Genomic DNA, 23,472 nt, shown 5'->3' with positions numbered 1-23,472 from the left:
AGTCTGTTCAAATGTCCTTTCATTATCTTTTTATTCACTCTTCGTTCCTCCAGCTGAGTCTAGCAATTTTTCTGAGTTTTCCTGTAAAGAATCTTTGATTCCCTCATCTTCATTACTCATTTTATGGCAAACTGGTATTTAAAATCTTGGTATTTTGTGTGTGATGTAGTGAATTTTGTCATAGAGGAAATATCTCTTGCAAAGACAATTTACATTTTTGCTGTGGTCTTGAATATCAATAACACTGTTTTACTCGCACTGGAGCTGTTTGACAGTCTGGCATTATTTTTATCCAGATTTTTCCAGGCAGTTGGCAGCAGTACATGCTGGAAAGCACTTCTTCAGTATCTCTTTCACTGAAATTGGTGGTTCATCAACACTGTCTGTAATTTGTTTCGCTTACGCAGCAATAGAATCCAGTTTGAATTGCAAATAAATGGAATCTCAACATTGTGCAGTCTTCTAGCATATGGAGTCGAATTAGCTCTATTCAGTTTTAGAATGTTTTCCCATGTTGCAGAAAAAATATAAGGAATTTAGGCCATTTCTTAAGACTCATCACAAGTCATCAGAAGTAGAAGGCTCTTCTATATTCCAGTGTGGTTAAACAACAAGCCAATACAGTATCAAAAGCTTTTGAAGGTGCTTTTGAAGATGGGATTTAAAAATCTTAAGTATTAATGTAAAGCACGGAAAGCACCTGTGATCAGACTCTGTCCAGGTAAAATCTGTAGGTCTGCAAAAAGAGGTAATAGAGGTGGCTTCAAAGTAGCTTTGTGCTTTGTCTGCTTGTGCTCCTCAACAGTGTGCATGGCTTTACAGTGTAAAAAATCAAAAGCTCAAACTTCTCATTTCAGGAGTCCCAAGGGTTACTTGTATAGCCAAGAATAACCAGAGCACAGATAAGCTCTTAATGCTAGGAGCTATAACACAGCTAAAAGCCCTTATAATTCCTGCTCTGTGCACTTTAGAGAATTTCTCTTGGCTGACTGTATTTGCAAGGAAATAATTCCACTTACTAGCCCTCATACACCACAGAATTGAAAATGTCTTACTTAATGTACAGCGCTGCAACAGGCCCTTGATTTAACTATGCAAAAGAAAACTGCATATTTTGCAATATGTCTAGGGAAGTGTTTTATAACATAGTCAGGTAATGATATTTCATGCTCTCCGCTATCATATTTCTTTTTGGGAGTCCTTCTACGTAACTTGGGGAAGACCTCTGATAGTTTACATCACTTATCCTTTAGATGAACCTTCCCCAGGAATGCACACTCTGTACATAGGTGTACATATGCGTATTTTGTCACACACATTGCAAGAATGTCCTGCACGAGATCAAACCAGAGAACAGTCATGGCATGCCTGAGGAAGTGCGAGGAAGCGCCTGAAGAGCCATCAGAAGGCCTGGCATCACCCCCCCCCCCCGCCCCCTTGTCAATAACAGATGTAAAACTTCTGATAAGATTGCGAACCTGGCGTACCCAGCCAGTGGGGAAACAGGGGAGGGGGGAGCAAGGGGGAGAAAGCAGGGTATAAAGGCTGTCATGCTGTGTCCATAGGTGCGCTCCTGCTTGTGGGACGCCCGCCATTGCAATCGCGAATAAAATCTGCTTTTATGAGAGATGCTGTCCTCACAAAATTATGTAGATATTTCCAACATTAAGAAACTCTTCAGTGATTAAACGTGGTTTTATTTTCTTAGTTGTGTGATTAGCTTAGGCATGCTTACTTTGCTGAAGCCCGGTGTATTTTTTAAGCATGTTTTTAGAAAGTCCTTACAGTTCTTCAAGGTGTGAATTTAAACATTCTTCAAACTCTTTGGTAGGTTTCTCTTCCTCTTGAAGGAACTTCTGTGTTGTTGCAGGGAAGGATGTCTCAGGAGAAGACTAAGACGTGCATAGAAAGCCATGGTTAGCAAACAGCAGCAAGTACAACAACATGCCTGCATTATCAATTGTTAAACGTAAAACATCTGTGCACAGAGCAGCTAATAACCCTGTAATTCTTCCTATCTCTCAAAAAAGACATAACTCTGAACATATGTTTTAAAATGTGTTCAGGTGCCTATGTAACATCATCTGAATACGTTTCAACACCTCTGACATTCATTCACAACATTAGACTGTAGATTTTCCACTGAAAATGTAAATATCCTGTTAGGCAGAATTATGCTGCTTCAGAACCTCCAAAGTTTGGATCAGCTAAAGGGCACATCAGTCACTTGTGTAATTTAGACCAGGACAGAGGACAATAACTTGTTCATTGGAACTGCAGAATGTAACCTGTGTTGGGTACTGCTGATAGCCTCCTGTAATTTTCTCTCTTGATTCTCCTCCACCTCATGAGATACTTTCTGAGGAAAGGAAGAAAATCTGTTCTCATTTCAGTGCCATTAACATCAAGGCCTGATATTTTGGAGAATGTACCAAACTATGAGTAGGTCACCAAAAAATCTTTTTTCCATTTAATGGGGATTTAGCAGACTGAAGCATAAAACATAGGAAAATCAGTTTTAAAGTGGTTGTCATGGAACTTAGGAAAAGACATGAATAAGTCTTTGCTGAAGCTGGAATCAGTTCTAAACATGTAAGAAGCAATTTCTGTTAATTCTTTTTGCTAATATTTAAGATCTGTTCATTGGAATGTCTTCATAAAAGAAACCTCTATCAAATGAAATCACGATGCTTTAAATAACTTCAGTGTTTATTTGTGTAGATAATTACAACTTTATGACGTGCATTTTTAACAGTTAACTCAAAGCAGCTTTGTAGTTTTACTGTAATACTAAGAGGAAGGTAATTTTCTGTCTTTATATGGCTATGTATTGAGAAAGATTATTAAAATTTATTATCCTAGTTAAACTGTATGTAAAAAATATTTTAGTAACTGATAGAATTATTAGTCTAGAATGTCTGGTTTTGTTTTTCCTAGAATGTAAAATGGAGAGTTATCTGTCGATACGTCAGATAGGAATGGCTCCAAATGATTTCAATATCCAAATATTTTGTGCAAAATGTCAGCTCTATCATACCTGCACCTTTTTATTCTAAGATCCATTGTATCAGAATGACATATTCCCTATTTCTGCAGCAATTACAGGCAGATTCAGTCTTTGCTTTCGGCTTGGTTTAAATCTGCTCTTTTTCAGGCCGAAAGATGCAAACTACATAACAGAAAGACTTTACAGCACTATTCTGTTCATTCAAACTGTTTGCAGCAGACCTTGATATGAAATTTAGGGATTTCCTAAAGGAAACTCCTTTACTTTTCAAACTATAGTGAGTAAATGATGGTCAGAAATAAATACTGGATGTAATACCACCCTTGTAGCCAGGCTTTCTGGACATGCACAGCTCCTCAAATGAAATTCACAGATAAAGCAGAATTTTCCTATTCCTAGTGCCTCCAAAGTAGTGTTTTAGCAGGGTGGGGAAGAAAGTGACATGATTTGCTACATAGGAAGGAACAACCTAGAGGTACTGAATCCCCTTGTTCCACAACATTCTTCTATGAATCCCTGCACAAGCACTGATCTTCCAGTGCTTGAGAAACTGGAGGAAAATCACTTTATGTCACCTTTCTCCTTATAAACATGTACATGATTTCCCACTCACAAATCAACATGATTTTGTACAAGGAGTTTTCCCTGAGAATTTGAATACCATGGACACAAGCACATTCTTTCTGCTACTCTCATGGGCTATTTCCTTGTGAAGTTTGGGCTCAGTGATAGAGTTGGCAGTGCTATTTTGAAGTATTTCAAGAAAGCTTTTGCATTACGAAGAAGACACTCTGGATGGAGGCTTTTCTTAGAGAAACACCTTTGAAATCAATACTGAGCAAATAAACCCCTTCCAACAGCAGACTGATATGAGTATTAGTCTTCAGAAATGTTATCTCAAGTTATGAGAAATTCCTTCTAACAATGTTTACAGTTGCTGATTTGTCATGAGAAACACATGGATCTCATGCTCAAGCCATTGATAAAATACTGGTGTCCTTGGCTTCAACTGGTACTTACTCTGATGTGCTTTCTTGAAACACAATGTAAGCCCCAAATGAGACATTTATGAATTTACTCAGCGTTGAGGGAAGAACGTTTATCACTCAGAACAGGCGGATGATGGTTCCTTACACCTTAGTATCCTGGGGGTAAGACATTGCTATCATTTTAGATAGATCCCTAATGCACTGTTTTTATGCACTTTGAGAGAAGGTTGTGTATAAGCAGGTCTAAAAGGCAAAATTTCTTGTTAGCAAGTAAGCTTTGTTTTCCAAGGTTCTGATCTGTTTTTTCACTCTGTTCTGTATTATCTTTGCTTTCTGTGCCTGAGGAAGGAAAACCATAAAGAAATTGCTTTAACCCACGTGTCAGGAGAGACTCCGTCTTCATTTTTGAATTTGTTTTCCTCAGATAACACTTCTTTTTTTGTCTTTCAGTTTCCTAACTGTATGCTGTACAGAAATGGGACCATTGCTAAGATTTTGACCTAACTTTTTGGGTAGATAGGCAACAAGGACTCTGCTTTTTCATTACTCATGTGTCAGCTGACCCCACATTTCCTTGGTGTAGACCAGTAATGAGAATCACCTTTTTGCCTCATTGTTTGCTGGCAGTGAAGCAAAATTTGATAAAGATGTGAATCTCCACATGGGATGTGTTAAATATCTCTTTTCCTTAGACAAGAACAACTCAAAGTTAACTGGATTGCTGGGCAGAAGCACTCCAGAAAGCCAGGTCTATTCTCACTCACAGAGCGCCTAATTAATTTGTCTAGAGTCAATCTCTTTCTTGCCCTGTGAGTTGTGCCTACTTTCTTGGCTGCTCATTAAGCAGGGTAAATGAAAGCACTAATATTTGGGATAGTCTTACATTTAGAAGTCAAGTCATGCTTCCAGACTCTTCACATGTTTAGTCCCTTCAGCTTCCCAGGAAAGTTCTTACAACAACAAGCCTAGGAATTGGTCTGGCTAATTTTAGCCTCATTGTGGCTATGTCTGGAGGCCTCTTGGGCTAGTTTCCTCCAACCCTAAACTGTGATACACCTTAGACAGCAGGTAGAGATGCAGTCTTCTAAGAAAAATGTGTTTCTGCTTGTATATGAAAATAAAAATCAAGATGCCTAGGATATCATCAAGCCACTGAGGAAGGCATTTGGAGGACCTAAACATTCAAGCATCCACAAACCTAAAAAGTGAGCAGCATGAACCATGGTAGGACCAAGACAGTCAAAATCATTCCTAATAATGTCCAACACTAGAATTTCCATACCTTTCCATTCAATTTACTCAAAAGTAATTTCCCATCCTTAAAGTTAAAAAGTCTCCTAATGCTACAGCCTTTCTTGTCTTATACCAAGTCTTGAAAGCAAGAGCACACAATGTATGTCCACCAAGAAAAACATGACAAAGTATTTGTGACTAAAAGTCAAAGATCCAGATTGGAGAGCACAATGTACAGAACAGCTTGCTCCGGCTAATAGAGAGAAATTATGAAAAATGGACTATTCTGAAACTGCACAGAAACTTATTGGCTATTTTTCTTTTTTTTTTTCAATGCAAAAGATTAAACCTTATGCTGGAGATTGGACTGTTCTATTGAATTGTCTTCCCAGAGACTGGGAATGGTTCGAGTGGCCATTCTGTGCAGTTGTTCATTTCCATAGAAGAACACACCACAACGTACTGTTCAGGCAAAGAACATCTATTTCAATTTAGAAAGCCTTGAAACAATAAATTCTGAGTTTCTGGAAATTTTCAGTGAATCCTAGCAGAGCATTCTAGTTTAAAGGCAGGAGTGGTTTTCTGTAACCTCCAAGTAGGAATGTGAAAGGAACAGTGACTTCAGTGCACTGTTCATTAAGGTTGTTCACAGATTCTCTAGTGGGAGAGGAGATACAGGTCTTTGTCAAAAGCCTGAGTGACTATTTTCTCACTTCTCTAAATACTAAAAGAGTAATTTTTGTAGGTTTCAGAACATCACCCTTGTTCTGATGTCTTCAATTAGTGCTACAATATTCTTAAGAAGAAGAAATTTTGAATATACTGGAGATCTGACTTACATGAAACATCAATTCTGAAAAATCTGCCAAAGAACTCTGATTTACAATACGCTGTATTTTTTCCTCCTTGTTTCATCATGCAATGGCTTTCCATTCAAACAAAGAACTCTAGAGTAACAGACAGTTGACTTGTCTTGCCTCTAAAGCTGTAGTATCAGTCGGTCTGAATGATCAATTTTGTTGATCTTCTGAACTTTTACCTGCTTGGATCCCTCTGATTTGGACATAAAACTCTGTATGAGAGTTTTACTTAAAAGTTTAATTTGTACTTTGCCCACACATCTTCTGGCAAGTACTTTCCTCATTACCTAGTCAATTGTCTTGGCATCAACCCTGTCCTGAGTACCAGCTGGGTAACAGTTTCCCTGTAGATTGCAAAACTGTGTCAGAATGGCCATTATCCGTGGCCTGGCTGGAAACAGAAGCTTTGAGCCCTGCTGTCTCTGACTCTTCTGACAGAACAGAGGATGAGGATGGGTGTTTATCAGACTTTTCTGAAAAAGTTCAAACAATTCCTTTTGCTCCTAGCAGTTTAAAGAGGAAAACTTCCAATCCACGAGAAACTAAAAGTCAGTTACTTAACATTTACACAAAACATAAGAAAATAAAAACGGAAGTGAGGTCAAACACTCAGGACTGTGCGGTTCCCTCCCTGTTCTCTGACTACTGGGACACAGCTGCTGGGAGCACAGACGCTGAAGGGCTGCACCGCTGTAGCTGTTCCTCAGGCCGCCACTGAGCTGCTGCCCACCTGCAGTGAGACTCCAGCAGCCAGGCGGCTGACAGGAAAGGGTGTGTGCACTTCTCTGAAGTGAACAGCAGTACGGCCACTGCAACCTGCTTTAGGACGACTTGGGGTCATGATGCCTCTTTCACCCTAATTACTGTGTGGAATGGCAAGAATATTGCCTACTTCTTCCCAGTAAATGCTGAATTACAGTCTTTCATTTTCTTCTCTTGAGATGACTCAGCCACACACAGTTCAGGATCTCCTGGGTACAAAGAAGCATACTTCACAGTTGGACAGGGAGATGGCTACAGTCCACTCCTCATTAACCTGTTAGTTCTGTAAAAATTCGGTGTGATCACACAATTTGAGATCTGGAAAATGAATGCTGAATTTTCAAGTGGAAAAAAATAGTGGCTTATAGTGGGTAAGGAAGAATAAAAGATACTAAGGAAGAGTATAAAATTCAAAGAATTCTGGAAAGCTTTTCTTAAGAATTTGCCATAGGCAAACTGGGATGTATCTCACTTTTCATGGATTTTGCTAATCTGCACCCTATGAAGATCTGCATCCCGTGAAGACTGAAAGAAAGAATTTTGCATCATTTCATTTCAAGAAAAATAAGGATTACAGCAGTTATTTCTGTTCCTTTCTGAATACAACAGCTCACGCATGGAAAATAGCTGTTACAGTTCTTCTAATTTCACCCACCAATCACATGCTGTAGAAACCCAATCAGTCTAACAGCATGTGAGGTGTAAGTTTGCAGGTATTATGGAAACAGACTTAAAGCACAGTACCCCTGCAGAAGGGAATATGAAGCAGAGTACTCCCATACAAATGGCAGTGAGCTAACATAGAAGTCTGTCCCACAGTCACATAATGGCAAGTAATTATCATCACTGCTAATAGACAGAATACGGCCCAATAGGGGATGTCTAATATTCAGGAAAACTGCAGTTATGTTAGGATAAGGTATTTTCATTTTTGCTGGGCTGGCATTGAGTAAATAATAACGACAACTGAGGTAATCTAGACTTTGGCTCCTCCAAGATTGCATCTGGTCCACAGAAGGATCTCTGAGAATACAGAGAAACAGTTACTTAGTGATAATTTGATTTCTTCTGAATTGTAAGCATGGCTTAATAAAATGCCCGTTCTGCCTTCTTCAGGAAACAGTCCACCAAAATACAAACGATGCTCTGTTGCTAGTGATGGAGACTTATCATCTAGTTCCATCTCATGACCTCTGTCAAGTGATAAGATAAAGTGCTTTTGGAACCACTGATATAACCTTGGCCTTGTGAAGTAGGACTACAGTTTCTATGGTATCCGCTGGCTGCGAATATGGCAGTCTGTTGAAGTTTCACATGCCTTTCATCTTCATTTTGGAAAGTTCTAAAATAGCAGTAAAAATTCAAAATCAAAATACGAAGAGCAGTTAAAAGTGAAGGCTATCACAGCAAAACCATGCCTTTTGGTTTGTTTGTGAAATTCTGGTTACTCAAACTGTTCAAACTGTTTCACACATCAAGGCATCAAGGCATACCGGCACAAGTTTAGCAGCTTACCAGTGAAGTTCATGTGAATGTCTGAGGGTGCACACTTTGCTTCAGCTCCCACTTAAATCACTCTGATTTAAACCTTTCAATTGCAACTTGAGCTGAGTAACCTTGCCGTATAATTTTTCAGGATAAGATCTAAACCACAAACTTGCTTCAGTACGATGGGAAAGAGACTGAAATTAGCCACACAAATACTAAAAATAAAATATTAAAGTATAAATGAGATGGGAAACAAAACCTATTGTTTGTTATTTGGATAATCAGTCAATTTTGATCTAATATAAACAACTGTGTTTGAGTAGTTAGAATAAATTTTTAAATCAATTAAAAAAAAAAGCTAGTATAGGAAACTGGCTGCCTCTTTACTGCAACCTTAATTTATATCCATCTGTATGCATTTTTTTAGGTGCACAAGAACATGCTTTTGTAACAACAAGGGAAAATTGGGAATTTTAAGCCCTTTATTGTAGTATTCTGTAACTCTTCTATCCTGCTTACAGGGGATGTAAAATGGATGTAAAAGCATGCATCTGTATTCATTTGTAGTTCTGTCAAGCAAACACTTTTATGGTTAATTGCAACTCAATGCGAACCAAGCTCTTTGCTTTCCCTTTGAAATATCTTCTCCTGACAGATAACTGAATGATTCTGAAACCACATTGATTAAAGAGCAGAAAATTTTGACACTATCTTACCCAGATGTCTGCTGAATTAGACTAATTGTCAATTGCATCTTTACTTGTACGATATACCAGAAAATGAAAAAAAAATCAATTCTTTCAGATTTTACTGTATTTCTGCTACAATTTTCCTGGAAATAGTAGAAAATGCCACTGTACTGAGCTCCATCCTTATGAAAATAAAAGAAATTTCACTCCTGGGAGGCAACCACTACACTTAAACACGAGAGCTGTTTGAAATGATCCTATCATTGAAAAGATTCTAAAACATTTCACAAACCTGAAATGCATGTACAAAAGTTTTTAAAGATCCAGTTCTCTACCACTACATTACAATTATTATGGATATCTAAGGATACACACTGCTGCTAGATCCTGCTTTTATTTCTAACAGAAAAGGAAGAATTTGCCAAGCACAGTGAAAGGGCAGTGCTGTCTGCAGAATGTTCGCACCATCATTTTCTGACATCAGTTCAAACATTCGGTTCTGGGAGAGGATGGCTGTGCAGTCTTAATGAACTCTGCTAATCCATAAGCACACTGGGCCTTCAACGTGAGACTGAGGACTCCATAAATGGACAGTGAGGAGAACTAAGCAAGAATGCACTTTTCTTTGATTATAAATTCGCAGTGACTACGATACTCCGAATGCTGTAGGACAGCACATTTTAAGTAGGCTACTATAATTTTTGTTTTTGTATTTGAAGATAAAACTGCCTGAGAACATTTACCAAGTCCTCCAGTTTTCCAGATCACCTAAAATTATTCTCCTTTCTTTCTTGCTTTTCATTTAAATAAATATTCTTCTGCTTTTCAGGGCATGGGAGAATGATTTATATATTTTTGGCCTATTTTAAAGTCCATTCTGCTTATTATTTTTCTGAAGGGCGCAGTGAAAAAGCACCGCCACAACTGAAGACAGACGCTATGAGTAATAAAACCACAGGCTTTGTTTTATTTTTGTTTTCCATTTTGCGTTCTGACCTTTTTGGAACTAATTTCCTCTGTAAACCCACAGTAAAGTCTATGTGATCTTTCTTTCTTTTTTTTTTTTTCCCCTCCAGAACTGGTTTCCTACGTGTTCAATAACAGTTATTACAGTTATGTTGCAGCTTACTTCAGTAAGAGCAGAACTGTCAGACTTGGGTGCCTACAGTTATGGTATCTTTCACACAGTGAAATGACATCTCCTCCCCACCCACCCCCCAAAACCACCGATTATTTACAGAAACTCCACTTTCTGCTGTAATCCATAAGATTGCTGGGGCTGTTTGCTATCTTGGAGAAACATGCCACCTACATTTAGGTGCTTTGATATGGATCCCATGCCTTCACTTGAGACAAATTTCACAGTTGAGGCTTAAATTTCTGTCAGCTCAGTGCAAAATAACATCTGAAACCAGAGTTCTAGTTTGAATACAGACGTAGAGGTAGGCAAATCTCTGCATGTTTGTGAAAGAAAAGAGGCCATTTGGTAAAGCTGGCAATGCAAGATCACTCCAACTGCAGTTGAATAAGTGCTTTCAGTGGGTTTATAGAGTATTTAACACATACAGGTACTTGACAAAAACATTATTACTGTTGGCGTGGAGACGCATGGGACGAGAAGTGAAGAAAGAATGCCCTCACAAAGAGAATTTTAGACAGAATAGGTTTTTCCAGACACATATAGATATAAAATCAGCCTGGTTCCTATGAGATCAATGACTTCAGTAATGCTAAACACATGCCTTATACAGCGTGTGCTGGCTGACATACTTCTCCCTGAGTAAGAGAGCAATGGATTTTAACGACCAAATATCTGCACAATCAGTCGTATTACTTTGACATTGAGAATCAAACTTAATTAACTTGGTTTTTAAAAATTGATAGAAAGTATTTTTTCTGAAAATATTAGTTTTTCTGCTTCCAGTTAATCCATTGCAATAGCTGATATAGGGGTGAGATGGTGAAAGATGTGAGATCTCCACAGGGTAGTGAAAACTTCCTTACAACGGATAGATCCTTTAAGATCCTCTAAGATCCAGCTGTGTCAGTAGGTTTCCAGCCCTAACAGAGATTCGTCCCTTCACTTTTGCCACATGATGAAAGTGCCCTTTGCCTTGAGCAATCACCTCATTTGTGTTTGTGTTTATAGTAACCTCTTATGGGAGCTCACATGCTTTACTTTCTGAAGAAGCAGGCTAAGCACATTGGCTTCATCAGTGAAAATCATCTTCAGTCATGAAAACATTTAAATATGGAGAGTATGTGGAGAAGGTATAAAGAAAAGATAAAAACTTTGGGGATAGAGAAAGCTTATTTCAATGTCAATTAAAGCCAACAGTCATCTATGAGAACAGTAATAAATTAAGGTGGTTTCATATTAGAATGACCTTCCTTCCAAGAAGCCCGGGGTTTTCCTCTGGCTGAAAGAGCTGCCAAAGACAGATATGAAGCATTTTTGGTTTTTTTTTATGGGGATTGTATGGGCAGATTCATTCATCAAATCCTGTGTTAAATTAAGCCTGAGATAGCTTTTTAAACTTGGAAATGCAAGTCTGGGCATATTCTAGCGAATTAAAGCTTAATGAATTTTTAAAATTGTCAGCAGGAACTTGCTTATGATCATCTTAATGAATTTAACATCCAAGAGATAGCCACAACTGGTACATAATACATTAATTTAAGGTGTGAGTGTGTACACCTCTGATTTGTTTATGCAGTGGATAAGGGGAATGCTTCACAGTTGTAGTGGAAGTCAAATAACCTGTGGCACACTGCAGTCTCCATGCACATTTACAGAAGTTGTATTTCCTCCTGTGAAACGTAGTAATACCAGCAATAACAGCAGCCACAGCAGTACAAAACTTCAGGTCAGGAGTTTCACGCATCATTTAAAAAAAAATAAAATTAGATAGGTACCATTTACTGCACTTAGTTAAAAATGCCAAAATGAAAATGAAAGCATAAGCTTTTGTTTAGAAAATATCCAATTCAATATTACTTTTTTCAGAGACTGTTTGAAGTTGAAAAATTCACCAAACGTTCTCTTTTGAGAAACAGATTGCCATATTTGATATCAAAAGGAAGACTCAAAACTTTTGTGATCAGCTTTTGTTTTCCAACTCTGCTCAAAACTGTTTCAGTTATATGCTGTATTTCTATATAAATTGGTGTCCACTGCCTGACTTAATGCTGACTTTCCAAGAACCAAATCTCTTGTGTGATGTTCTCAAGCTGCCTCTCATGTGCAGTTGCAACAAAGTTTGTCAAACAGTTCATGAGATTGAGAAATACTCTTTAGTCTCAGTTTAGATCTTCTTAAATTCATGTTTTCTTCACAGCCGACAAATCCACCTTCCATTCAGGTTGCTATTCTTTCTAACCAATAGTATGAAAGAAACAGGTGGAAGCGTACATAAAGTAGTCACAGGCATGGAAGATGTGTGAGGCATACTACCAGGCTAGCTGCCATGGAAATCAGTCTTGTCTCCACCAAGACTCCCATCTCCTCCTCCTTCCTTCACCCAACCCACATCCAACTGCCCTCGTCCTCCATCCAGAATTCATGTGCTCACTTGCCTACTCCTTCAGGCTCATGACAGATCCTGCACTTCCTGCTCTCTTGTATGGATGTCCCTAAAAAACATTTCCTTGAATATTTTCTTAAAGAAGGATGCAGCATGCTGCCATCGACTCTTCCTGTGCCCCTTATTAACTTGCTCCCCCTGCTCCAAATACATTCTAATCCAACTACTATTTGTGGCAACCTTTTCACATTCCCCAAAGCAGGTCTTTTTGCTTGCATACCGACAACTTGCATACAGCCCAGTGACTTGGGGAACTAATGTGCAAATCAAATGTATAAACATCACATATGCAGGATCTGGTTGTTCTGACAATACCTGAAATAAATTTCCATCATATATCTTAATTACTGTGAAGTATATTGTAACTAAAGTTAAACGAAGTTAAGAAAAATAGATGATCTTCACAGAATCTCCAGGGTTGGAAAAGACCTTCAAGATCATCCAGTCCAACAGAATCACAGATTTATCTTTCTCCAGATAAATTCTCTATAGGCCGCTCAATATATTCCTGAATATTGAAGTGCTTAGATTAATAAGCAAAATCATGTTACTGGAAAAAAAAATAGAAATTAAAATCTTATTATCGATCTGTTTCAATCTTTGCTAATAAAAAGGCTGAAGACATGAGGTAGAAAACTCCCCACTGAGGGAGCAAACTCCCCCACTGCACTGGTGGAGCAAGTCCAAGACCAACTCATGAGTCTGAATGCGTACAAGTTCATAGGGCCAGACAACATGCAGCCCAACGTCCTGAGAGAGCTGGCTGATGTGGTTGCTGTGATGCTCTCTATTATATTTGAAAAGCTGTAGCTGTCAGACGAAGTCCCTGGGAACTGGAAAAAGAGAAATATCACTCCCATTTACAAGAAAAGGAAGACCTGGGGAACTGCAGGCTGGTGAGCCTCACCTCTGTGCCCTGGAAGATCACGAACAGATTCTCCTGGAAGATATGTTAAGGCACATCAGAGACAAGCAGGTGATCTGAGACAGCCAACAGGGCTGCACCAAAGGAAGGTCGTTCCAGATCAATCTGTAGGCTTTCTATGATGATTTACTGTTGTAAATTTGTCATCAACAGCACTGTAGAATGTATGACATGAAAACAACCACGACTATAGTTACAGAGTTGATTATTGCCTTCAGTAATGACTCTACCAAAAATAACAAGAATTATTACAGCCAATACTTTGCTTTCAGTTTTCAAAATCCAAGATTGCAGCGTAAGATCTAGAAACACTTAACAGTATGAAGTACCTTGCTTAGCACTTCTCGTTGGCTTTGTTGACTCTGTGCGTGTAGTAACAAATCAGCATTCTTATTTTCTGATTGCTCAGTAAGTCGTACAAAGGATAATCGATGCCTTTAAATTAAAAACAAAATATGAAATAAGCTGAATGTGCAAGAATATCTACATTATAATATCAAAAGAATTAGCTTACACCAAGAATTAGCCCAGAACAAGTTGGATCTTGAGAAATTTCTAGCAATTAAGGACAATGGAAGAGTGTGCAGAAAGGATCCTGAAATCTCTTGTTGATTAGTATTTCATATATTCTCAAGACAGTTATGGCACATCAGAGACAAGCAGGTGATCTGAGATAGCCAACAGGGCTGCACCAAAGGAAGGTCGTTCCAGATCAATCTGTAGGTTTTCTATGATGGAGTGATAGCACTGATGGACAAAGAGAAGGTGACCAGTGTCACCTACCTGGCCTTCTGCAAGGTCTTTGACAAGGTCACCCACCACAACCTTCTCTCTAAATTGGAGACACACAGGCTTGAAGGGTGGACAATTCGGTGGATAGGGAACTGGTTGGAAAGTTGCAGCCAGAAGGTGGTAGCCAATGGCTCTATGTCCAGGTGGAGGCCAGTAATGAGCACTGTTCCCTAGGGGACTGTCTTGGGTCTGGTATTCTTTAACATATTTATCAGTGACATAGATGATGGGATTGAGTGCACCCTCAGCAAGTTTACTGGTCACACCAAGCTGACTGGTGCAGTTGATACAGCAGAAGGAAGGGATGCCACTGAGAAGGCTTTGATAAACTCGAGAAGTTGGGCCTTTGTGAATATAGTGAGGTTCAACAAAACAAAGTGCAAGGCTCTGCACTTGGGCTGAAGTAATCCCAGATATGTATACAAACTGTGAGAAAAGCTCCTTGAGACTAGGCCTGCTGAGAAGGACTTAGGGGCCCTGGTTGATGAAAAACAACCTGAGACAGCAGTGCCTGCAGCCTGGAAAGCCAATGATATCGTGGGTTCCAGCAGAAGATGAGTGGCCAGCAGGGCAAGGGAGGTGATTGTCCCCCTCTACTCTGCCTTTGTGAGGCCTCGGCTGGAGTACTGCATCCAAATCTGTGGCCCCCAAAACAGTTAAGATGCAGAGCTTTTGGAGGAGGGCCACAAAGATATTTCAAGGACTGGAGCACCTCCCCTACAAGGACAGGTTGAACGACCTGGCCTTGTTCAACCTGGAAAAGAGAAGGCTGAGGGGAGACCTCATTGTGGCGTTGCAATATTTGAAGGGAGTTTATGAACATGAGGAAAACCAGCTTTTTACAAGAGTAGACTGTGACAGGACAAGGGAGAATGGTTTTAAACTAAAGGAGTGGCGATTTAGACTAGATATCAGGAGGAAGATTTTTACTGAGAGAGAGGTGAGGTGCTGGAACAGGTTTCCCAGAAAGATTATGAATGCTCCGTCCCTGGAAGTGTTTAAGGCCAGGTTGGATGGGGCCCTGGGCAGCCTGATCCAGTATTAGATCTAGCGGTTGGCAACCCTGCAAGTGGCAGGGGGTTGGAACTTGATGATCTCTGGAGTCCCTTCCAACTCAAGACATTCTATGATTCTGTGGTATCTTATCTCGGTCTTGTAAGAATCCATAGATTATGATCAAAGGAAGAGGCACAAGCAGCTGTCTCCATAAAGGAGCAGAAAAATGTTAAGCTAGAGATAGGATAAAATCTCATGCGTCAATGCTGCCAGCCTAGACATTCATTGCACTGAAGAATATTCTTAGAACAATAAACTATACCATAGACTTTTATATCTACTTATTTAGTATGTAAAAGGCACTTTGTGCAACAAGATGTAAACCAGATAAAGGCATTCAGTACAAATAATTTTTATACAAGGAGCCAAGTGAATTATGATAATTCACTCTATGGTGCTACAGGGAGAGGAAAATTATAAAAATCGAGATAAATAGACAAGAATAAGATACACTACTGCATATCAAATGTTTTCCACATCTTACTCAAAAAATTGACTGCTAACAGCTCATTCCGTGTTTCTGCAAAGAATATACAAAAAACAACTGTACAGATCTTGTATATAGGCATCCTAGAACTACTTTTTAAAGTATAGTCCTATTAAAATAACGCTCCAAAATAATGCTCCACAACATTTATGGAAAACAAGATGTATTATTGCCTGGCACCGGCTTTGGAACATTTTTAGATCCTCATAGAGTTTCAGATTTTCCTCTTCTAATCTATTCCTGCTTATTGTCATTTCATTAACTGCTGCTGTTAGCTTTTCAACAATTAACCCTTTTCTCTTTCAGGTTGGCCATATTTAACAATCTCTTCCTGGTTTTGTTCCTTATTGCTTATCTGGAATTGATAACTCTGAGTTCACTTCTATAAAACAATAAAATATTTTTAATGAAATTCAATAATTACATCTAAATTTTCAGGTCAAAACAGTTCTACTGAAGTGATTAAGCTAATTTCCATTTTCTTCATCAGGACTTGCTTAGAAAAGATGGCACCTTTGGAAAGGTTTGTATCACTATTCTAAAAGACACTTCCTTTCCTTAGCCTCAAGTTCATCATGTTCAGTGAGAATAACATTTCTAAAACTTACCAGAGTACAGAATTTTTTCAACAATTTTTCTCTGTTGTGTATTTCCCTAGCACTTTGATATTAATTAGCCTCACAAGTGAAAAGGTGATTATGATGACCTACTCAAAGCAGTTACCTATAAAAAATGATTTGAGAGAAATGTTTCTCTTCGATATAATGAACTCAGTAGGAGATGTGTGTATATGCCTCAGGATTGGCATTAACCTTTGACTAAAAGGTGAGTAGCATGCAGTTTGTAGCTCAGTTACTGCAGTAACTGTATTTTTTTTAATCATTATTGTTAATCTTGTGGAAAAATCATTTGCACATTCAGCATCTCTGGAAACAGTCTTGTAGTCCACTCAGTTTCTTCAATTTCTTGTACTCATTAAATAATTCTAAAAAGAAAACTTCAGAAAATAGGTACTGGTGGTATTTGTGAATTCATAGGCAGTGTGAAGAACCACAATCACTATGGTAACTGTTTAAAAAATTATCCATACAGATCCTTCCACTTGGACACAGCAGCACTAATCTTTCAGAAGACTGAAATTCAGAATTAGCTGAAAAATGACACCAATAACCTGCAAAGCGTATATCATGTGAAGAGATCAAGTTGAGCAAGAAAATTTAAATAAAAAATAAGTAGTGCTGCATATATTTTATTTCCTTGATAACGACTGCGAAAAGGAATTCTTTCTTTGGACCCCTTCTGATTTCGTTGATTGTGTTCTCTTAACTTGTGCTGGATGAAATGGACCACAGGCTGCATATTAAATAAAAAGCCTATATAAGTTGGCAAGTAAATCTAATGTATGTGGCTAACAGATTAAGGTCCCCAATATCTAAGTTATGGTGTTTGACAAGCAAAGATGTCAAAGCATCCTGTGAAATAAAAGTTTTGATTCTGGAAATCAAAAACCTTACAGATGAGAATTTGGACCAAAGATGCAGAACCTATTGATGCTTTAGAAACAATCCATCAAACTTATCATTAATAAACTAGCCTGATGTTACTCGTATGATGTTACAGTTGTGATGAAAGCTGTCTTCAAAGAGAGTTCACTGATGACAGCCATCTGACCTTTGACAGAAAAATGTGGATGATCATCTTGAGTACTCTACTTCGACTTGTCTAATTTACAATCAACTTAACATACACCAGCCAATGGATTTGTCAAGTCAAAGACATTTTTTTTTCAGCCATTTGTATGAAAGTTCAGTAATAGCAAAAGAATGCTTTCCACATCTGTAAATGAAAAGTAACTGTCATCCTTGGAAATAGTGGATATGGGTAAAGAGTCTCGTAGGAATCATTAAGAACATGCTTCACCAGATTAAGATTCAATGAGCTTAGTCCCACTGGAAAAGACCATTACCAGTGAGCAATGTAATTGGCTTTCCAATGCTTCATTTTGAGCTATTTTGTAGCCCAAATAATATTTAAGTTATGTCTTCAAATTTTTTTAAGAGCACAATAGGTCATCAAGAAATCATTAAATGTATTCTTTGTTCTAGAATGGAAATATTTAACACAATAAAAAATATTCTATACAACTAGGCTATATAATAAATACAATAAAGAACTATGTGAACTGGCAAGTAAAAAATGGATCACAGAACCAAGAATGGACTGAGTAGTAACTGAAAGATGAAAACTATGATCAAAAACGTATCAGTAATCCAACAAACATATCTAAGTGAGCTTTTGGAAAAGCACAGAGGGATCCAGTTTTTTGTATAAATGAAGTTAATGTTCATTTATGATCCTCAAATAGTGAGGCGATATCTCAGATTTGAGGGAGCTTCATATTTTGACCAAACAGGAGTGAGATGTTCTATCTACAGTGGAAGTTAAATTTCATAACTTGTCATCACAATTATTGTACAAGGACTGCTTTGCAAGTAATGCCTCCCGTTTTTGTTCTGTTGACCCACAGTGTCAGAGTTGAATATTGGTAGGATGGCAGTAGAGGTTGAAATTTCCTGCCAATATTCTGTCAGATTTTGTTGCCATGTGACAGATGAGCAGCAGAATGGCAGTCTGACAAAATGGAGACTGACACGGAAGTTTGGAGGTGTGAAATTCAATTTCTCAGTGTGGAAAAAATTCCACATTGACATTCATTAATGCTTACTGAATGTTTCTGGAGACCAAACAGTGGATGTGAGCACAGTGAAGCAGTGGGTGGTACATCACTGCAGTGGCAACAGTGACAGCAGCTCACCTCTGCTGGTGCAGACATTCACAAGTCTGGCGTGCAGGCTCATCTTTGTGCCTGGCAAAAATGCAGAGCTAATGGTGGTGAATATGCTGAAAAATAGTGTTCTGCAGCTGAGAATTTGCTCTATCAACAGTGTTATTGTTCTCTTTGTATCTGTTGCAACTTCCATGGAAATGAATAAGACATTACTTTCAGAGCAACCTACATATGTTAGTAAATAGCATAGACAATAAATCTAAGTCCACAGTATACCTGAAAAATTAAAAAGGAACATGCATTGCTTTTTACAGTTATCTTCAGAGGAAATATCATAGTTTTCATTGTGACATTTATTTGTATTACATAAGAAAAACAAAATTAAAATAACTGCATGTATCAGTATCTTTCAGTATGGATCTTTCTTACTTAAAATAATGTGTCCATATTATTTTTACATTTGCTATAAGCTTAGGAGTGTTTAGATTTCAAAACATAGATTAAAATAACTCAAACTGAGCAAACAGCTCATTTAATTCTTGACTTCCTTCTGAAGAAGGAAGGTAGGAATTTTACCTGAAACGAATTAAATTTCTCAGACAATAATTTTTGCTGAGCTTCTAAACACATGAGATGATTTTGGAAGATTGTCTTTTCCTCATCCCATTCTCTCAATTTGGCTTCAAATTCCTGAAATACAGCAAAACAAAGTTACTAAGCAGAAGGAAAATTACTCTTTTTCCTTAATCTAAATAATTTATTAATTTTATCATTCTAAGAAAAGCACAGTTCTGTAGCTGATATGTAATATTTCCATAATTTTGGAAAGAAGAAAAAAACCCCAATGATATAAACCAGCCATCCAGCCACAAGACAGCCTCTCTGGAAAAAAATAATCTTAGAGGCTGGTAATCTGAAAAAGTTGCGTGGTGAAATAAGCATAGAATCGCAGAATCACAGAATTGCTCAGGTTGGAAAGACCTTAAAGATCATCAGCTCCAACCACAACCCAACCATACTACCCTAACTAACAACCCTCCGCTACATCCTGTTCCTGAGCACCACATCCAAATGGTTCTTAAACACATCCAGGGATGGTGACTCAACCACCTCCCTGGGGAGCCTATTCCTGTGCTTAAAAATTATTTTTGTAAAGAAGTGTTTCCTGATATCCAAACTAAACTTACCCTGGCGCATCTTGAGGCCATTTCCTCTCATCCTGTCACCTGTCACCCAAGAGATGAACCCCATTCTTGTTGCCATCAGCTTTCAGGTGTTTGAAGTGAGCAATAAGGTCTCCCCTCAGCCTCCTTTTCCCCAGACTGAACAGTCCCAGTTCCTTCAGTCTCTCTCCATAAGGCATATTCTCTAAGCCCTTCACCAGCCTTCTTGCCCTTCTTTGGGTCTGCTCCAGCACCTCAGTGTCTTTTCTGTACTGAGGTGCCAAAACTGAACACAGTACTCGAGGTGGGGCCTCACCAGTGCTGAGTACAGGGGCATGATTACTTCCCTAGTCCTGCTCACCACACCATTCCTGATACAAGCCAGGATGCCATTGGTCTTCTTGACCACCTGGGCACACTGCTCATATTCAGCCAACTGTCCATCAGTACACCAAGGTCTCAATTGCTGAATAGAAATGACAAAGTATTTAAAATCACTTCAATTGCTGTAAATCTTACAGTTATGACTATAAAACACCAATTGTATTGGAAAGCAGGCAGCTCCTGTGACTTTAAAGAAAAGTAAGAGTAATCAGCATGGGATCAAACCCTTAATAATCAGACAAATATTTTGAGTGCTTTTTTGGTTGTTGTTCCTTTTCTTGAGCAAAGGAACAGCAGCTACAGTGAATAAATGTTACTTCTTGTAGAATTGTTCAATTGCTGCTTCTGGACTTTTTTCCTAACTTCACCTAGTTTGCAAAAACTTTTTAAGAAATGTTATTACAATCAAGTTTTGCTAGTAGTAGTTTTGTGTTTGGGTTTAGACTTATATATAAATAGAATTGTTTTGTATTTATATACATATGCTTGTATTGATATATATTTGTATTTATATTCCCATTTACCCTGCTGGAATTTTTTCTTATATCAGATCTTGTATTCTTGTCACAACTGACTTTAAAGGCAATAGTCTACAAATAAATGGGAGAGCTCTATGGCTAATAAAGTTCTAGCTCTTCTTGTTTGGATGAACAATTAGCAAAATTACAGTATATATGCACGTGGCAGGGGGGGTGGAGATTCATGATCCTTGAGGTCCCTTCCAACCCTGGCCATACTGTGATTCTGTGATATTGGTTTATATAGTGAAAAGCAAAATGCTCTTATGAGCCTTTATAGGATCTGCCTTTTTCACAATGGAAACGTTGGTCCCAAAAAGGGAGATGAGTTTTTATAATTATCTTAAACTGACATATTCCTCTAATACACACATACATACACAGCTACTGCAATGAGATCAAATGCTTTTCAACATAGATTAATACAAGTTTTAGCTTTCATAATGTGTGCTTTGGTATTTTAAATGAACAAAAACCTTCAGTTTCACCAAATGTCATACAGAGGCAGTTTCGGTCTGCTAAATGAGGACTGCAGGCTTAAGGCCTTACTAAAGGACTGCTGAGTTTAGTTGATTTTCAACACTGATTATTTCCTAAGTACTAGAATTTTCTGTATATATTTCAAGCAACCATTTTTCATACTGCTTAATTAATCAAACGATAGAATTGTCTTACATTATTTTCTCATTTTAATCTTGAATGAGGTCATTCTCAAATTAGCTGGATCAGGCAGTTTCAGACTACTGATATGTTTAGTCAATTATCAATGTATAACCCATTTATTGTTCTTGCAGTGGCAGATGCTGGTAGCTCTGCCGAAATCCAAAGCTTAGCAAATTTTCTGATGACAGGGACTCTCCCACGTGGAAGAGACATCATTTATGTGTTATGTAAAGTGACCTGAAGGTGGCAGAAGTTGCCCCTACGTGTTACATCATAACAGGAAGGATAGGCAAGATCAAAACATAAATCCTAAAATACTTTTAAATTGTAATTTAAGTATGAAAGCATTTATAATTGGTCAGCTCTTAAGATTTCATTTGTGGAGTTCTCCAAGTGTTTAAATTGTCTACCATCATAAATATATATAAATCTAAATCACGAGCATCTAAGTCCCCACCATGCTTAAAAGCTATGCAACTAGCTCACACTTAGTTTCTACTGGTATTCTTTTGCTTACTTGCCCTACAGAACCAGGTCAGGGAATGCTTGAAGCACACATTAATTTTTTCATGATCTCTGTAAAGGATGGCTGGAGAAAATATTGATTTTTTTTTTTCTGATCCTTCTATGCTACATCAGACTAGAGGATAGACTGTTCTCCAAGTACAGGAAACACTCAGTTTAATAATCTTCTCTCCAAACAGAATTTGAACCAGGATCTCCTCATGTTAATTTTCTACATAATCAACTACACGCTGTTTTTCAACAGTTTCTAGAATTTCTCTTCTGGAAGTTGTTTCATTTTGCAAAGAAAATGTACTGGCTAAGTAAGAAAGCAGAAGGAAAAATTAATAGAGCTAGAGATTACATTGCTCAGTCCTGTGTTTCTGTGCCAGTGAATGTACCGTAAGAGTATTCGAGGAGAAGCTGCCATGTAGAATCTCACTCTATAGGTGCCAATTTTCTGTGCTGGGTAAGTCTCCCATTGGCTCAGTAAATATTTCACTACTCAGCAGATAATAATGGAACTTCAAACTCTTGAGAAGTCAAGGCTGGGAATTCTGATTAGAGATCAGCATCTTACTGTATCCAAGAATGAGTTAGCTAAAATACTTTCTGTGTCTGGTTGAATAGAGAATATGACTGAATCCTATCCTCAACATCACAGATTACCTGGTTCCCCACTCAAAATGTTGGGTTCTGCAGACTGTATTTTTAAGTGCCTTATCCTTGCTGATGTGTGACCTAGGGAGACTAAGCACTGAAGTCAAAGCTGTGGATGGCCTCAGACGTGTAAGTGCTGACAGGATGCGTCTATAACAAACAGTTTTTCAGTCTTAAATCCTTATTCTATCTAGCCCTACACAATAGAAGTTGTCCTGAAGTCTGTAAGACTTATGTTAATGGTAGATATCATGTGACAAAATCCTGCACATGCAAAAACTCTCATGCCTAAACATATGATACTCTCCAGTACGCTTCCAGGAAGTAAAATTTATTTATCAATACGTTTATGAAGCAAATGATGTATGTTAACTCATAAAACTATCAACAACACTAATAAAACTTCAGTGAAAGAACAAAACTTGAGTACTATGCACCTTTTCTTACGTGTCTTTTGTAGAAGAATCAGATACTTGGAGTTTACAGCTGTAACCAAGAAATTAATTATAGAGGCATACTAAAAATAGAGGGTGGTAACAAAATATTCTTACCTCCAGTTTCTTCTTTAAGTTGTTCAGAAGAACTGATGTCTCTAGGCTTTCTTTACTTATTTCTCTACTTTGACAATTTTTTTGTTTTAATAGCTTGTTATAACTACGTGTCAGCTTCAAAAACTAAAAATAAAAGCAGAGGGGAACAGACAGAATCTGTCAAGGATGACTGCGTGACCAAAGTTCTCATTAAACTAGAGTTGCCTAGTGCAAGTTCAACATTCTAATATTTAATCAATACAATGAAGAAGCATTTAATAAAATGAATTTCTTGGAGATGAACTAAGCTCTCCCTCAAATGTAAACTAACATTTCAAGTAGGTTCATTTAACAACTACTTAATTATGCTGAAGATTTCTATGGCACCAT

The 23,472-nt window shown here is 38.0% G+C and overlaps 1 protein-coding gene across 1 annotated transcript in view; it reads right to left on the bottom strand.

Moving 5' to 3' along the window:
* The window catches only part of DEUP1 (deuterosome assembly protein 1), a gene marked incomplete at both ends in the record, with an annotated part of 54,637 nt that overhangs the window by 20,611 nt on the left and 10,554 nt on the right, over nucleotides 1-23,472 (bottom strand). The window contains 10 exon segments of the mRNA XM_079547379.1: nucleotides 1,736-1,781; nucleotides 1,785-1,892; nucleotides 7,885-8,051; nucleotides 8,054-8,193; nucleotides 13,327-13,445; nucleotides 13,867-13,972; nucleotides 16,053-16,167; nucleotides 16,170-16,227; nucleotides 19,237-19,350; nucleotides 23,104-23,226. Of these exon segments, the coding sequence (XP_079403505.1) occupies nucleotides 1,736-1,781; nucleotides 1,785-1,892; nucleotides 7,885-8,051; nucleotides 8,054-8,193; nucleotides 13,327-13,445; nucleotides 13,867-13,972; nucleotides 16,053-16,167; nucleotides 16,170-16,227; nucleotides 19,237-19,350; nucleotides 23,104-23,226 (1,096 nt within the window).

This window comes from Tetrao urogallus (assembly GCF_951394365.1).
Source record: "Tetrao urogallus genome assembly, chromosome: 1".
Lineage (NCBI taxonomy): Eukaryota > Metazoa > Chordata > Aves > Galliformes > Phasianidae > Tetrao > Tetrao urogallus.
The sequence above is the reverse complement of the archived record's forward strand: the minus strand, read 5'-3'. Positions and strand labels throughout refer to the sequence as shown.